Source organism: Camelus ferus, chromosome 10 (genome assembly GCF_009834535.1).
Source record: "Camelus ferus isolate YT-003-E chromosome 10, BCGSAC_Cfer_1.0, whole genome shotgun sequence".
In the NCBI taxonomy this organism is placed as follows: Eukaryota; Metazoa; Chordata; class Mammalia; order Artiodactyla; family Camelidae; genus Camelus; species Camelus ferus.
In genome coordinates, this window is record NC_045705.1 from 2,017,455 (window position 1) to 2,035,495 (window position 18,041).

At 37.5% G+C, this 18,041-nt stretch overlaps 1 protein-coding gene across 2 annotated transcripts in view; it reads left to right on the forward strand.

Moving 5' to 3' along the window:
* The first annotated feature begins 13,336 nt into the window (after window positions 1-13,336).
* The window catches only part of PDGFD (platelet derived growth factor D), a 223,630-nt gene continuing 218,925 nt past the window's right edge, over window positions 13,337-18,041 (forward strand). For both annotated transcript variants that reach the window (XM_006186200.3, XM_006186201.3), the window contains exon 1: window positions 13,337-13,768. In XM_006186200.3, coding sequence (XP_006186262.1) covers window positions 13,645-13,768 — 124 coding nt within the window. In that variant the 5' untranslated portion in view covers window positions 13,337-13,644. The remainder of the gene's footprint in view (window positions 13,769-18,041) is intronic.

Consider the following 18,041-nt stretch of genomic DNA (forward strand, 5'->3'; position numbering starts at 1 on the left):
GGTCAGCGCACTGTAACCACAGGGCCTTTGCAAGTGCTGTTTCCTATCTGAAATGTGCTTCTCTTGGATATGCACATGAATTGCTCTTTCACTTCCTTTTTACTTAAAAACTCACTTTCTGAGATAAAGCTTTCTTGGTCAATAATAATCTCTCTAAAATTGCAATACTCCTCACTCCCTTAACTACTGGCATGTCATAATTCCATTTCTTTTAAATACTGGTTGAATGACTTAATGAAGAAATGTTGATTCCTTGGGCCTTGCAATCCACCCAATTTACTTCTCATATTTTCTCCAGTTCCCTTCTTCATATTTTCCAGTCTCTTTATTCTATAAGTGAATATGTACCGAATACTTTTATGTGACTAAAGAGAGTGCTCTGTTTTCTAGCCTATGTTGGTTGAACAGTTAACTTCTTTTACTAGCCTTAGTTTTTACCCACCATGCAACACTACAATCAAACATAATGCTGTTTCCCCATTTTACAGATGAGGAAAGTATCTTTGAGTAAATATCCTGAGATCACATTTAGTGTTCATCCTTTGATCTTCCTTAGTCTGCCCCCAAAGCTAGGCTTTTTTTCCTATAAATTATGTTCTTCCCTCTCACACTGAGGCCATATCATGTTGCTTCACATACAATTATCCCATCTTTGAAACAGTCCCAGATCCTAATTATGATGCACTATCCTCTCAAGATTTACTTCATGTACATCCAATTTTGTTCTTTCATTTAACAGTTGTATCTTAAAAGTGGCCCTACATTTGTGCTTCTCCTAAAGATTTTGTGATGGAGGGAAGATTTTACCTATCTATGTAGTTTTCATGTCATTTGACTTCAAAAATCTCTCCCTTTCTCTCTCATTTTATATATTTCTTTTCCTCAGCTCTCTCAACAGTTAAACAAACCTCAAATTTCAACCTCACTTTTAAAAAGTGGCATATAAGCCAGTGTTAATAGCTATAGCCAATGTCAACAGAAAATTTGGATAACTCATTGTTTCAAAATGGAATTACTGGCTCATTAATCTGGCAAAGTTATTTGCACAGGGAGAAAAATACTAACATATGTGCCAAGGATCTCTCTCCTTAAATTTTTGTTGGGTAGATGTGTCTGTAGGAATAAAGACAAAATTTTAAGACAATGTAAATTTTTACAGGACACTGACATCTGCATTTATATAATGATAACTTTGTCCCACTTTTAACTATAAAGACTAAAGATAAGGTACCTGACATTAATGGAAAAACTACCAGAAAAAAAGTGAAAAATAGTCATTTGATATTTCACAGATTAATCATGTTCTTCTTTCTGAGATTGACTTAATGCAGACATTGCTCATGAAGAGACAGTAGCACCTCCAGAGGACAGAATTCTAATCTTTTAATTAAAATCTAATCTTTTCATTTTAATGCTCATGATTTTCCAAATAAATGCCTTTCTTCCTTCATAATTCACCAACAATCTGGTGAGCTTACACTCCGTAAAGCCCTACTAAAAATGTTCCCTCTGAATTTTTATTAGAAAAGAGGGGAGGATGAAAGACTGGATTATGAAGGCACTTACAGTAATTCATTACCTTCCCTAGAGATGAAGATGGATTTTATAGCCCTATTGCATTGAAGCATAACTCCCTTAATATAGGGTAGGATTTTCAGTTTTAATCACTCCCTGTGAAAAGGAAAAAGGTTAAAGTCACTGATTTATAAGAGGAAAATACATATAATAAGTAAAAGAGAATGTGTATATTTTTGAGATCATAATTTTTCTACCATTGAATATCAAATCTACTGAACTATAATGCAACCCACAGGAGATGAGGAGGAAGAAAGACAAAATTTAAAATTTGGAAGCAGCTTTGGTCACTGAATACTTCACTGTAGATGAAAATCTCATCACAGATTTTAAGAAAGAAACTCATGCATCAGATTTCCAGCCAAGAGCTTATCAGATAATTGTAGATTCACATGACAATAATTCTTTAATGCATTTTTGGTCAACATCATTGTTTTCGCCATCATCACACGTGTCAACCAGCATACTGAAAAAAAAATCAATTCGATTGCAAATAGTTTATGCAAGTTATCATTTTAGCCATTGTATAGACATCTTTTAATCTGATTAGTTCTCTGTGATTTCCTGAAAATGGTCAGTTCAAACACATGCAGAAGTGTAAATTTGTAGAAAATGAGAAAATAAGTTCATCTGGTAGAAAAATAAGAACTCTTTAGTAAAAGAATTATTGAATTTTGAGAAAAGTGATCCAACATGAATAAAGTTTTAGCTTCCAGTGGAGAATTAACATAGTTAAAAATAGCTATGATGCAGTCTTAAGATATGTCAATATTTTGTATATCCCTGAGAAAGAAAAATAAAGCCAATTAAAGTACCAAATAAATTAATTCATGCTTTGTTATTTTTAGAAATATTATACTTTTTCAAAGAATTCTTTCAAACTAATTCATACATAGTTTTTTTTTTTAATTACTCCTGGGAATGAATAAAATTAAAGTATTAGCAAAATACCTTGGCTTAAGTATTCCTGAAACAATTTCCAATTCGAATCCAACCCTCCTGAGTCATTTTTTGGTTGATGATTATTAAACACTGTGTTTTTCCACAAAATGTTATTTTCTGGGACATCAGGGGTGTTGATTGTATAGCATTTATTAAAAGAGTGCACCACCGTTGTCTTTGAAGTTTTCTCCTTATCCACCAGCACCATCCTGTAAGGTTTGAAGTTTGGGCTTTCTTAATCTTACCAGAGGTGCCAAGTGATGTCAACCATGTTATGGCTGCCACTTGGCCAAGAGTGTTTGAGGAAAGCAAAAGATTTATCCTGATTTTAGAACTGTTTGAAATGAGAAAAAGAAATGCATCTTAGTGGCCAACAGGCACATGAAAAGATGCTCAATATTGCTAATCGTCAATGAAATGCAAATGAAAACCACAATGAGATATCACCTCACATCTGTCAGAATGGCTATCATCAAAAAGAACACAAGTAACAAATGTTGATGAGGATGTGGAGAAAAGAGAACCAACCTTGTTACTTTGGGTGGCACTGTGGAAAACAGTATGGCGGTTTCTCAAAAAACTAAAAATAGAACTACCATATGACTCAGCAATTCCGCTCCTGGATATATATCTGAAGAGAAACAAAAACACTAATTCAAAAAGATACATACACCCCAGTGTTCCTGGCAGCATTATTTACAACTGTCAAGATATAGAAGCAGCCTAAGTGCCCATCAACTGATGAATGGATAAACCAGATGTGGTATATATATAAAATGTGATATACTCAACTATAAAAAAGAAATGAAATTTTTGCCATTTGCAGCAACATGTATGGGCTTGGAGGGCATTATTCTAAGTAAAAATAAGCCAGAGAAACACAAGTAGTATATGATATCACTTATATGTAGAATCTAAAAAATACACAAAAAAAATAGTGAATATGACAAAACAGAAGCACACTCACAGATACAGAGAACGAACCAAGCTTGTGGTTACCACCAGAAAGAAGGGTTGAAGGGCACTACAGGGGTAGAGGAGTGTGAGATGGAAACTACTGAGTGTAAGATAGGCTCAAGGTTGTATTGTAAACACGTGGGATATAGGCAATATCTTGTAACAGTTCTAAATGGAAAATGACTTTAAAAATTGTATAAAAATCCTAAAACTTAAAAAAAGAGAAAAAATGATAATTGACGATACATGGTATACTATTTGCCAAATATGTCAAAGTAGCTTTTGTCTTTCCCATCCAAGACAACAATTTTAAGTGTGAAAACATTTTTACATGTATTCTATAATGTCTTCTATTTTAGTGTTTCAGTATTTTCATTTCCCTCACCTTTCTGGTAGTCTTTTTATATATCTCATTTAGTTTATCAGTGTCCCCCTCCAAATATTGATAGTAGAATTCAATTTAAAGATGAGTCTAATTTGGGTTTCCTTCTAATTCAGAATTCTCCTGATTAGTGTCTAATGTATTGGGAAAATGCTGGATTTAGCAAACAGGATGAAAAGAAAATGCTGGATTAAACATGGTTCTTTCATAAAACTTTCTCGAAACCCATCATATATTGATGTATATTGTAATATGTGAGTAGCAAATTTTGTAGCATTCCTGAAAATTATTTCATTACAGAAGCTTTTTTTAAATAGAATACATGATAAGATTTCTCTATGGAGGAACACCCTTTGGAAAGAGACTCTTATAGTTAGCTAATATTCTTTGTAGGGTTTCTTTGTCATGTCTTGTCTTTGCTCTGTGGCACTCTAAATTTCTGGAAATCTGGGGTTGAATGTGATTTTAATACAGATAACTCCCTATTTATCCAGTATTATCAAAGGAGATGGTCATGATATAAGATTTAAGGTAATGAAATCTTAATTACACAAAAAATTATTTGCTTCTGTCATCCAGTGTTGTTATACTTTCTATAATGTATGTTTATGTTATAAACTAAGTTAAGCTGCGGTGGCCATGAAGCAAATTCTAGGCTTTTGGATAATACTGGTTGCCTCTGCTGGTGCAATTCTGTTCAGACCCTTCCACCAGCACCTGCATGACAGCCTCATTCTGAGGCAAACACAGTGGAATCCTGGCAGGAGGTCGAGTTGGACTTATAACTGGGGCAGGAGACAAGGCATTCTGTGAAGTGGGCATTTGCAGGTCTAATGTCTGGTCAAGCCTGCTCTGCACCAAAGACATCCAACTGCTGACTTTACTGAATTCTTACACTTCATTCATTGAAGAAAAGCCTGACCAATATTTCCTACCAACCGTCTATGTAAGACACCATTCATTTCAGCAATACAAAAATCACTTCTATTATTATGTGAATAATTGTATATAAACCAACAAAATCCTCTTGTGTATATTTGGATAGTGATATGTGAGGCACTTAACGCTCAACTTATTGATCTCTGACAAAGTTTGAGTTTAAACTGGAGTTAATTTGCAGTTCACATACATATACGTCACCTTATTGTGTCATATTAACTGTATCACTTTAACTGATAACTGTATCATATTAAATAGAATACAGCCAATGGAATTAAAATTTTTTAATGATAATTTAGCTCCATTATGTAAGTTGCAATCGATGGAACATTCCATAGATATCCATGAGCCCCTAGAAGTTATATCAGGATGTTTATAAGTATAGTAGTTAAACTCAGACGGCCATGTTGGATTTTAGGTTCCTCTTTTTATACATTTTTTAAAAAATCCTCCCTTATTCTCAATTCTCCCTTCTTATTCTTGATGTTCTACCCCCCAGTTTGCTGCCCAATGGAGAAATCAGACGTTTAAACTGGTTAAAATTACTTACAAATTAAAACCAAGTCAGCTGAGAATTAAGGCCTACAGGTTTCCCAGACAGTGAAGCACACAGACTTGCCAGACCTTTGGCTGTTCAGGGATTGCTTCTCAGTGTTACTCTAGTTCCCTCAAATTGCTCAATGAGTTCTTTTTGAAATAATATGAAAAAAGAAGTTATCCCAGATTTTATCATTTACTGTTTTCATATTTTCTGCAGTTATATTTGGTCTCAAAAGTGAAGCCAACAACTTTTCAAACTTGCTAAAATTAACATTGTGTTTGAAAAACAGTTACATCAAATTTAATGCATTAAAGAAAAATAAATGTGTAGTTACAGCACTATTCTCAGTGCTGGCCAGATTAAGAAAACTAATTTGCATATTTTTATTCTCCATATAAGATCACGCTTGTATATGCCTTAGTACCATATTAGGACTGCTGTTGTGCCCTAATGGGGGTCTACACAACACTGCTAATAACTAAAAACATTTGAAAAGGATCTAAAAGAGAACTATTAAAAATTCCCAGCTGTGCTGTATATGATAGGATTATTGTTCAAAAACTAAATAATCCTGGGGGAGATATGATCATAGAATTACAAAATCGTAGAGCTGGGAAAAAATGTTTAAGTCCTTTCAGATTCCTCCTTAGTGAAGTAACTTCATTTTCAATACTCCTAATATTTATGCAGTTCCTATGATAATGCTTTTAGTAATTAAAAAATAAAAGATTTAACTCTTACATAGGTTCAAATTATGTTTTCTTACAGTGTATTCATTGGAATGTGCCTCTTGCTAAATTCCGTCCATTAGTTCTATATACAGTACAGAGGAGGAGCAGTTTATTTACTCTGCCTTGAATGCTTCACATCTTCAGGTACTTAGAGACAATTTTTATGTCTCTCTGCACCCTAAACCCTAGCTCAACTCTCTCTACTCCCACGCAACTCAGCCCTTACTTTAATAATTCTTGAGACATGGTTTCCACATAGATGCTTCACTATTCTTATGGTTTCATCAGCATGAATATTAATTAGTTTTTTACATTTACATATGGCACATGGGCAGATTCTAATTGGACAGATTTTTTTTTACCTTCATTACCTTGAAATAACCTACTTCTTTCCTATGGTTTCTCCTTCTTACTTTATTATATTTTTACTGTTTTTCACTTTGTCCAGCCCATTCTTGAGGTTGCATCTCATTGACTGTCCTACACAAAGTCAATGAGTTTCCTGAGAGGTTTAGAGTTTCACTGTAGCCTACTCTGAAACAGGAATGTCCAACACACAGTTTGAACCACAGACGGCTTTTCATTACTTTGAAAGTGGCTATGCTCAATCATAAAGAATACAAACATGAAGTGTATGTCATAACTTTTCAAGGTTGCTATGTTATAGTACACTTAAGGTTCACCTGAGGATCCTTTAATTAGCCGATCAGTATATAATACTGAAAAATATTCATAAGAATATGTTGATGAGAACAGTGAATATTGTCTACCCTTTATCAAAACAGTCTTTCTCTTGTTGAAATTTAAAATTTTCCAATGAGGGACTTTTCCAATCTTTCCCCAGGAAACAAATTCCTTGTAGCCTCAAAAGAAAAAAAAGAAAAAAAAGAGAGAGAGAGAAAAGAATCAGGGTCATTATCTTATGATGTGATTTATTTCTGATAACTAACAGCAAGTTAGTTATTCAAAGTGAACTGTGTTACTCATTTTGCACAACATTGTCAACATTTACTTCTCTTCTGAGAACAATTTTATTTTCTTTAGTAGACTAAATATAAGGAGGGAAACTTGAAAAAGTAACCAAGATTTTTTAACAAAAGATGGCCTCAACTGCTAATTCTTAAAAGCAACACCTTGATGGAGGAGAATACACATTAGATGAGTTAAATTAGTTGAAGAGAAAGGAAAAAAAACCTGGTCATTAATATGGGTTAAACACTAGAATTTTAAATATTATTTTCTTTATACATTTAATATTGGCTCAACTGAAAAGAAGAATTAATGTGTAAAATGGAATTTCAAGGGACATAAATAAAAGAAAATAATTTATTGATTAAAAAAGTTCTTAGTGCAGAAAAGGAACATTTAAAGATCTGAATGCCAATTTCTTGCTCAAGAAATGGCAAGAAGAACTCAAAATATGACAATTTACTGGATGTAAGCCAATCTTATAAAAGTGCAGAATTCTGAAGGAAACTGGCAGACATCCCCAGATCAATTAAAGAAGAAATCCTGCTGTGTAGGCAACGTATTCGTCTTTGAAACCTTAAATTTAAATAACGGAGCTCAAGAATGGATAAAAGGAAATAAAAAAATTATAACTAAGCCGAAAAATACAGATGTAAGGATTCTTTCACATGATAGACGTAACTTAATGATGCAGTCTATTAAGCTGCATCACTGGTTAATTCAATGAAGTGAAGGAAAACTAATGTTTGACAGAACAGAACACCTGCCTCATTGACTGATTGGACCCGTTGTCAAAAAGTCAAGCTGATAGTCACACCCACCACCAGTTTTAAAAGATCAAATCTGGAACCTAGCACTCAAAATGTGTCAAGCACGACGTCAAATGTATCTGACATTGCCATGTAAGAATCTAGAACAATATGTGTGTGTTTAAAGCAAATAATAAGAGTATAGTGTAAATTGAACACACCTGGGCTTAGGGTTATATTACCATATACTATAATTGCTTCAAGTTAGGACATGGGAAATAGAAATAGTCCCACATTTGAGTCTGTTGAGTAGAAAGAAACATCGCTACCAGTTGTCATGCATTTTTATGGTGTACATTTAGTACGTGCCACTGAAATTAGAGTTGCAAAGATAAGGACTTAGCCAGAAGGAACTCAGTGCCATGGCCCCTCGCAGGAAGGCAGGGCTCCCTCACCAATGACTGAAAAGAAGAGCAGACTGATGTTGCTTGGAAATGAGGTAAGTAAACCAGTAAGTTTCAGTCCTCCAAACAGCCCTAATTCCAGTCAATTTTCCCTCTTTAAACCCTCTTTAAAGAAAAGATGCTTAAAAAGTCTTTCTATGATTTATTTTATTATTTATACTAATGGGAAAAAAAGGATAAATGTGATACATGTGACAAAAAAATCAGTTAAAAATATGAAGGATTTTAATGGGTAACTTTTATTGTTGAGTCATTGGATGGGTTAAAAAAAACAGTGTGCTATTTGTTGATGATGTAGCATAATTTAATAATATATTATGCATATACTTGATATAAAATACTCTGTAACCATGCCAGTATTCCAGGTCTTTCAAATCATGCAGAATGATTCAAAACACACAGCAGAGTTTTCTGTTTTATATATATTTAATTTCATTCTTTGGCATTCAGGATATTCAAATATTTTTAAATTAATTTTGAAAATAACTGAGTTTAATCCAGTTTTTTGAGGCAAATCATAAGTCAAAATTATTTTGCCAACTATCTTAAAGCATCAGTTAATTATATTTCTTTTCTAGCTTTGTTGTAATTTGTTCTAAAACATATTCTCCTGATCTATGTTTTTATACAGTTGAACCATTGATTTCTTTAAAAGAAAATATAATTTTGAAAATAGAAGTATTAATGTTCGATAATAAAATAACCTTTGAGCTATCATTTTATTATAGGTTAGTTATTGGAATATCAAAATATCAACTCATTAAAATTTATAGGAAACTTATTCTTGTATACAATTCTTGCATATAATTTTATTCTTGTATATAATTCTTATACATAGACTTTCTAATAACTATTTAAAATGCATTTGAGGTTGATAAAGCTCAAATTACATACATATATAACACATGGTGAAAAATTACAAGTAAAGGCAAGAGTTAAAAAGCAAAACAAAAAATTCAGATTTCTGAAAGATGCCTTTAATGTAATCTAGTAAAACGTTTCCATTTCATAGCAAAGGATCTAGGTCCCATAAAAGTTTATTTTGACCAAGCTCAATAGTCTAGCAGCAGAACAGAAATTAGGATGTTATGTCAAAGTGTTTTGCCTTTTCTGAGATCTACTGAGTAGATGAATAATGTAGGGCTGTCCTGTTTGAATAAAGTAGGTTTCACTCAAAGTTGGTAGAAGTTTAGTTTAGAAGAAAAAAAGACACTGGTGTGAGCCGCTTGCACAAATGAAAAGGCTTTGAAATGGTCATGTCACATTTCATTCTTTTTCCATCATGGTTTTTAATGAGTTAGTGAAAGAAACCAATCATACTTGAAAATGCAATAGGAAACATCATTCTTTGTCTATTAATCAAAGGAAGAGTAGACGATACAAATAGTGTCATACCTCAACCTACCCCTTTATCAAATCATCACTGCCAGAATATTTGTCTGAGATTAATGCCATTTTATACGGACTTTTTATTACTTGCCCTCATACTTTTAATGTTGCTAAATAATACAGGTATCTTTTATAGTTATATGAATGTCATTGAAGATCAAATAAATACAGAATAGTTGATTTAGATTGTTCTAAATAGTAATAAATATTTATCAGTCGGATTTCATCATGTGGCCTCCTGTTCTGAAATATAGGCATTTAAAATGTGGCAAATTCAATATTTTGGTAAGTCAGTATGAGATACATGTAAAAACTAAATACATCAATCTTATCTTTTATCCTGATACCAGATCTTTGCCAACCTCTCAATATATTTTTCTCGAACATCTATTCTGTGTACAATGATGCCTTGGTTGATACACTCAATCTAATTTATAAGAATGTATTATTAAGTAACACTGAAATCCAGGTTCAGAACAATCAGGTAGGCGCAGGTGCCTAATTTTTTGGTTTTATGGTTGATTTGGGGTATTTACTAACATTAAAAATGAAGGCCATGCTGACTATGTGTGATGGTCTTTCCTATTCTCAGGTAATTATTAGACATTATTAATTAATAATGCCTTGTTGAGTGCATAATGTCAGTATCTTGGGCAAAACTTTGAATACTTTAAATTCAATATTTTATATAAGATACTGAGATAAATAATCCCCTTTAACATTTGATATTTGTCATAATAGCATTAGCCACTTGCACATTTTCTAATGTTTCCTGTGTTCTCATGTCAGGAGCCATGTAGGAAATTTAATCAGCATTTCCAACCACTTTTATAAAAGTGGTATATATTTTAATTACACAGTCTCCTACCGCATCGATCTCTGATCCTCTTCTCCTATTAATATAGACACATATTTACTTATTCATTGTCTCTCTCATCCATTAGAATGTAGGCTCCAGGGGAGTAAAGATTTTATCTCTTCTTGTTCACTACTTTATCCCCAGTGTTTTCAGACTAGCGCATGGCAAAAGGGAAAAATCTAATACTTAAATAAAACTTGCTGTGTGAATAAATGACTGAATGCAAACCCAGGTTTTGTGTCCCTGCTTGGTGTCTCTTCCAGGGATTGATTACATTTTGAGACCTCTTTTCCCAGTGGCTTGCAAACTTTTTTGATCAGTCCCCATTGAAATACTTTTTAGATCCCTGTGTGTGTTTCTACTGTGTGTGTTTGAGACAAAATAGTCATGAGACAGTAATGTTATTATCTGTAATTAACTTTGAAAAGTTAAATGTCTAAGCTATGGGTTCCCATTCTATTTATTCAAAAAGTAATGCTGGAGCACAGAGGATTTTTTTAGAGCAGTGAAAATACTCAGAATGATACCATAATGATGAATACATGTCATTATATATTTGTCCAAACCCACAGAATGCGTAACACAAAGGGTGAACCATAATGTAACTTATATGTGTACCGTATGTGACCAAGAAGGTACCATAAATGTAGGTTCATCAGTTCAACAAATGTATGGGACTCGGGTGGGGGACTTGTATGTGTGGGGGCAGAGGGCACAGGGGAAATCTCCATTCTTTCCTCTCGATTTTGCTGTGAACCTGAAAGTGCGCTAGAAAATAAAGTCAATAAAAAAGTAATGCTGGTTTTGACAGTATGGAGATTCCTCAAAAGACTAAAAATAGACTTACCATATGATCCAGCAGTCCCACTCCTGGGCATATATCCAGAGGGAACCCTAATTCCAAAAGATACCTGCACCCCCAACGTTCATAGCAGCACTATTTACAATAGCCAAGACATGGAAACAACCTAAATGTCCACTGACAGATGACTGGATAAAGAAGCTGTGGTATATTTATACAATGGAATACTACTCAGCCATAAAAAATGACACAATAATACCATTTGCAGCAACAAGGATGGCGCTGGAGAATATCATTCTAAGTGAAGTAAGCCAGAAAGAGAAAGAAAAATACCATATGATATTACTCATAGATGGAATCTAAAAAAAAAAAAAAAGACAAATGAACTTATATATAAAACAGAAACAGACTCCCAGACGTAGAATACAGCCTTGTGGTTGCCAGGGAGGAAGAAGATGGGAAGGGATAAACTAGGAGTTCAAGATTTGCAGATACTGACTGGTATATATAAAACAGATAAACAAGTTTATACCATATAGCACAGGGAACTATATTCGATATCTTGTGGTAGCTCACAGTGAAAAAGAATATGAAAACGAATGTACGTATGTTCATGTATGACTGAAGCATTGCGCTGTACACCAGAAATGACACATCTGGCTATACCTAAATAAAAAAATAATAATAGAAAGAAGTAATGCTGATTTTGAAATTTATTTCACAATGCACAAGCCCGCAGTTCGTAACACTCTTTTAGACAAAAATGCCAAGAGATGAACCACATCCATCTTTGAGTGTGTAGAAAGAACATGCATCCTGGATGACGCTGGATGGTGTAATCCCAGGTCTAAATTCTCCTGAACTTCCTAGTCTTCTCAGCGCTTCCAGCTCTCTGCATACGAGTATCACTTCTCATACCCCAGACTTTCAAGAGCCTAAAGGCCTAAGACTTGAAAACATCCCTTCTAGATCTCATCCTTCAACAGCTGAGACATTATGTAAATTTGGACTTGGTTTCAGCTACCAAGAAAGCAAAATACAAAAACTTATTTCATGGCATTCTCACCACAACTATACAAACTAAGAACGGCTGCTCTCCCTCTAAGTATAGAAACTAAGGCCCAAGGGGGTCAAATGACTTACTCAGGGTGACAGAGTTAGTGAGCAGCAGAGTTTCGATGTGCTCTTGTTTCAAATATAGTCCCTTACCCCCGACAGATTGAGGCACGGTCTAGAAGTTCCTGTAATCTAGAGGCAGTCCCTCTGGACCTCGGAGCTTCCAGATGCTCAGAGACGGGAGGCTCCAAGGCCTGCATTGCATGCTCCTCGCCTCTACGTGTGAATTTTGTGAAAACAACACAATTTTTGCTCAACTGCACTTTGCCAGTCTGCCCCTGCTCAACCCCTGTTCCCCACCCCGCCCGCCCCCACCTCTGGCCCCTTCTGTGCGGGGCGTGGGGATGAGACTTACACCAACACCGCTGACCATTTACTGTCCTGCACCTGTTTCTTTACCTGCGCCTGCCACACCTAGGGCGCTGTGACGTAGGAAGGACCCGCTACTTGTCCCTGAGAAATTAACCTGGACCTGGCTAAGGTCACACCTGCTGGCGCTAAACGGAAAACTCAGAATCGAGCTCCTCTGCGCTTGCGCTTTTCGCTTTTCCACTTTTTCACAAAGTGAAATCTTGACTGAGTAGAATCTGTTCTTGGTTATTGTAAACTAAGCCCTTCCAACTCCAGCGCCCCTGCCCACGCCCCACCATCACCTAGGCGAGAGCGATGTCTCGTGGGTGGAGAAGTGGGGGGTTCTACCCCGTCCCACTTCCTCCCGGCCACCCTGCTCCTCGCGCCCTGCTCGCCCTAAATCCCCTCCGACGCCTGGTCTACCGTCCAGGGCTGAGCCCGGGGCGGTGGGCCGTGTCCGGGCCCGCGGCCCCACTGGGCATGCTCAGTAGCGGAGCGGGTGCGGGCCGGCCCGGGAGCCCGAGCGCGCGCCGCTCCGGGGCCGCCGCCGCCGCCGCCCCCGCCGCCCCCGCCGCCCGCGGGGCGGAGGGCGCGGCCGCGCTTCTCACCACCCCAGCCCGGGACGTCGCGCCGCCCGCCCCCCTGCAGCCTGTGCTGCAGCTGCCGGCCGCCGGAGGGGGCGAACAAACGTCAACCTGTTGTTTGTCCCGTCACCATTTATCAACTCTCGGCACCACAAGGAAGTGCGGCCGCCGCCCGCGCGGGGAGCTCAGCATGCAGGAAGTGCGGGGAGAGCTCGGCCACTAGCGCGGCCGCCGTCCCGGGAGCGTCTCCCGGCTTTTTCTCGGAGCGACGCTGTCCCCGGGTCGCTGATCCCAATGCACCGGCTCATCCTCGTCTACACGCTAGCCTGCGCAAACTTTTGCAGCTACCGGGACACTTCTGCAACCCCGCAGAGCGCATCCATCAAAGCTTTGCGCAACGCCAACCTCAGGCGAGATGGTAAGAGACTCCGATTTTATTTTATTTTTTAATTAAATAACCATGGTTTTTGTTGTCATCATTGTCGTCCCCCCATCACCCTTTTCAGTTTTTCTTCTGAACCTTGGTTGTATTGTGGGAGGTGGGGGGAGCGCGGAAGGGGTCTCGTGCCTGTCCCTTGACCTACGAGAGCCCCTTCTTCCGAAATGGGACTGGAGGGTGTGAGACGCGTGCCGGAGGTGATCGGATAGGTCAGGTGGCTCATCTCCCTGACCCTAGAGAAGTCATTTTGGTGTCCAACGGTCACTGATACCGGGATCCAGGAGTTGCAGAAAGTTGCTGGCTGCGCCGCCGCACGGTCAGGCTCTTAACCTTTTGGACTGAAACGATGGATGGGGCATTTGTGATGCGTGGAGGGACTCAAGAGTGGCTTCCTCGGGATGGTTTATTTTTATGTTTATTTTAGCGAGGGGAGAGGCAATGATGCTTTTCGGGGGGAATAGTAGCGGAAACAGAGTGGCAACTTATTTATGTATTTATTTTGAGGATCCCCACAGTGACTTTCCCAATGGGATTCACCGTGGCTCAGAAATTCGGAATCCTGGAGAGAATAGCTTTGGGGGTTTCATCTGTATCATAGAGGGGACCCGGCTTCTGCTCTTAGTTTTCTTGCACAGAAGGCTTCCCAACTGGTTGCAAGAAGCAAAGCTCTTTAAGCAGCTATCAAGGTCCCAAGCAGGCTTGTTTGTTTTCCTTTACTGTGGAGGACACCTGGGTCATTGGATCCCAGCGACTGACTTTGAGTTTATTTGCTTTCTGGACCTTCACCAAGATCTGAAGTTGATTTATTCCTCAGTTCTGAAGTAGAGCGGATGTTGTAGATTCTCCTGCCATCTACCTGAACTGACCCATAGGTTTCTGTTTTTTCCTAAGTCAATAATGTGTTTCTGTCTGCTCACTTAAAGTTCTCACACATCCCCTAAGGAGATCACCAGGCTGTTCTTAATGGCTTCAGCCTTTGAGCTGGCATCGTTCGACTGTTCTCTGGTAAACTCATATTAGCTTTCTTATTTTCTTACCAGTTTCTCTCTTGGTGTGTCCTTCACTTGGACTTCACTGAAAGGCTTTGGAACTTTGAAACAAACGAACACAAACTTTATTATATTTTCTGATGGCAAGTAGACTGCAGATTTCAGTCTGCTGAAGTCATCTGAAGTGGAGGGGGTACAGGGAAGCCACAGAGTCACCTCCTGGCAGAAGATCACTCAATATTTATAGATTTACTTTATTACAGTACTTTCTGTAAAATATGCTAGCAGTGCATTTTTATAACCCTCTGTCTTAGTTAAAGCACAACATTTTTTTTTTATTTAACTTAAAAAAAGGTTTAGGCTCAAGATTAAACTTCTAGAGTTTTGTTTCACTTATTAATGTTTCTACCAGAGTCAGTCTTTTATTGTTAAGTTTTTAGATTTGTTACTGTTTGCACTTTATATGCCCTTTCAACTGCATAGAATAAAATGCCATTTATACTTTGCATGACTTCTTAGCCATAATTTTGTAATCCTTAGCTTCCCAAGTATCAGTTACAAGAGGTCAAGGACAGAAAATGAAAAGTATGTAATCACTGCCCACTGACCCAAGATTCTGACTAAAACCTAGTCATGCGGCTCATATTTCTTTTTTGGAAAAGCATAGTCTCATTTTATTTTTTTGTTGTTAAAACTCTATATCTGTTTAGTCTATATGAGAAACGCTAATGCTTTATTTTATCAAGAATGTGAAAGCTTCCCTGGATTTATTTCTACATATTTTAGCTGAAGCTGTTTTTCAGTTACTCATAGTACACACACACACACACACACACACACACACTGATTAGTTCAGATTGCTCAATACTTTCCTCAATGTCAATCTCATTTTATAAACACAAGACTAGGAAAGAGGAAAAGGTAGTCAGATTAAAACAAATTTATTACATACAGAGTAAAAAAAAATAACATAGTGGATTTTTAGTTGGGAAAACTTTTAAAAGGCAGCTTATTCTTAAGTGTTATAGAGCAAAAGTTCCTTGAAAAATTCTAGACATCATCTGAAAAATTTTAATGGCAACAGTTGAGCTGACAAAAGAAAGTAGTAACTTATTAAATGTAAACCCTTGTTCTGATTCCGGACATTTTAAACGTGCTCTCCCTAATGGCTCATTAAAGAAGACAATATTCTTGATCAGATTAAGGCAGAATAAAGTTTGGGGAGGCCATAAACAGGGAGTATAATGAGAGGAAAGACAGAAAACAAAATAAAGGACAGAAAAGGAAAAATGAAAATTTTCAAACATTAATTTAGGGTCCTTAGACGATCTGGCCCTCAGATTATAAAGTGTAGGAAATGACAACATAAAATTAGACATGGCCTTTGATAGGGCTTTTGAAACTGTGATCTGATGATGGAACTGTCTTTCCACTTAAGTGCCATGACTGTGTCAGCTGCTACCTAACACTGGGGTTAAGAAAGGAGCAAAGAGGACAAGCATCCTGTCCTTGGCATGAGGTGCGTTGGATCCTGTCCAACCGGATACAGAAAAAAAAAATTTGCTTTTGATCTGCCTGTACCTAATAGCTCCAGATAGCGGGAGTAGTTAAGAAACAAACTGAAAACAAAGTAAGAAGGTTGGTAAATGAGAGTCATCTCCTGCTCTGCTGCCATCCCCTGGCCTTCCAGAACTCTCCATTGCAGAGGATTCTTGTTCTAAAAGGGATGCCTACCTACTGAACCCTTGAGCCAGCACTTGCAGAATGACCGAAGGCGAACCAGCCCAGTAGAGGAGGGAGGTTGAATTTGGTCCCTGTCTCCAGTAGGAAACTCGGTCCAACAGCTAAGGAGGAAAATGTGATAGTTTGCAGTGCCTAATTGGATGTTTATACTTCCTTATATCATATTTATTATTCTTTCTCAAACTCATTTACTTTTGCTACCCATTCCTGACCCACCTCTTGGCACGGAGAAAAACCGTCCTTGAGCAGGAGCGTCCACATATTCTTATTTTAGTGCCTGTGCTCTTGGCGCCCTTGTTATAATAACTGGCCACAACTGGTGCTGCTCAGAGTGCGAATCCAGAAGGTAGCGATTAACTCACAGTGTGACTTACTTATTTTTAAATCTAACTAGGCAGAACTTCCTGCTTAGGGGGCTAAGATTACAGACGCGCTCTGCATTTTCCTGACCGTTTTTTTTTTGCTTTCAGACAGTTACAGGTGTGGGTGGTAAACGATTCTGAATACAGTTCTGTTTGGTTGTGTAATATACCAGGACTTGAATTGTCTATTACATTATCATTATCTAGTGATAGGCTGGCAGTTTCAGTAATGGTGGCCTTAGATTTTTTTTAAGTAGTCCAGCTTTTTTGTTAAATAACATAGTATTCTATTGTCCTTGCTGATGACAGCACATTGACTTTGGTGCAAAGATCAGAGCTTAAAGGAAAGGCAACAAAATGGAGAGTTATAGAAACAAATTAGTTCTAAGGTGTCTGAACACTGAGAATCAAATTAGTGTCTGAATCTCATGTTCTGTTGTATTTATATTTTCTGTTCTACTCTAAGTGTTTCAAAGGCTCCTAATCTTACAGAATGTAATGGAGATGACATATTTTAAACGCAGCATGGCTTTGACTTGCTATCATAGGTTGTATTGCTTAATAGAGGCTCTTTTTAAGAGGCCGAGTTTAGCCATTATCTGCCAGTAAAAGATGCCACAAGGTTGTGATACAGTAGCAACCATTGTGTGTTCGCTGAATTACAGTGATTTTTGAAAACAGGATTTTCCCTTTCAGCGAATGAGAGCAAAACTTTATTGTTTTAGTACAATAGGGTCAAACAGCGGAGCAATGTCCCCAGACTCCCGGGTCTCCAGTGACCAGCGATAAACATGCTGTCGCACGGGACTCTTGAGCATATGGGGTCTCAGAGAATCCCATCATTCCAAGAGTCTGCAGCAGAAGCACATTTATGTCTCTGTCCTTGAGAGCTGAGTCATGATGCAATCCATCTTCCCTTTGGAACTTACTCTGGAACTTTCTTTGCTGAAATGATATGATTAGTGTAAAAAGGCAGTAGCTGAACATTTCAGTAACATTCTTCTTGGCATGAAAATAGGAGCCAAGTCTGAAATGTCTAAATTTAAGGTGCCCAGTGCCTGGACATCACTGAGGTCCCCTCACCCTGGAAGCCCCTCGTAGCTCAGCACAACAGATAGTAGACTTTTGTTAACTGAATCTGAGGTCTCATTAGGGTAA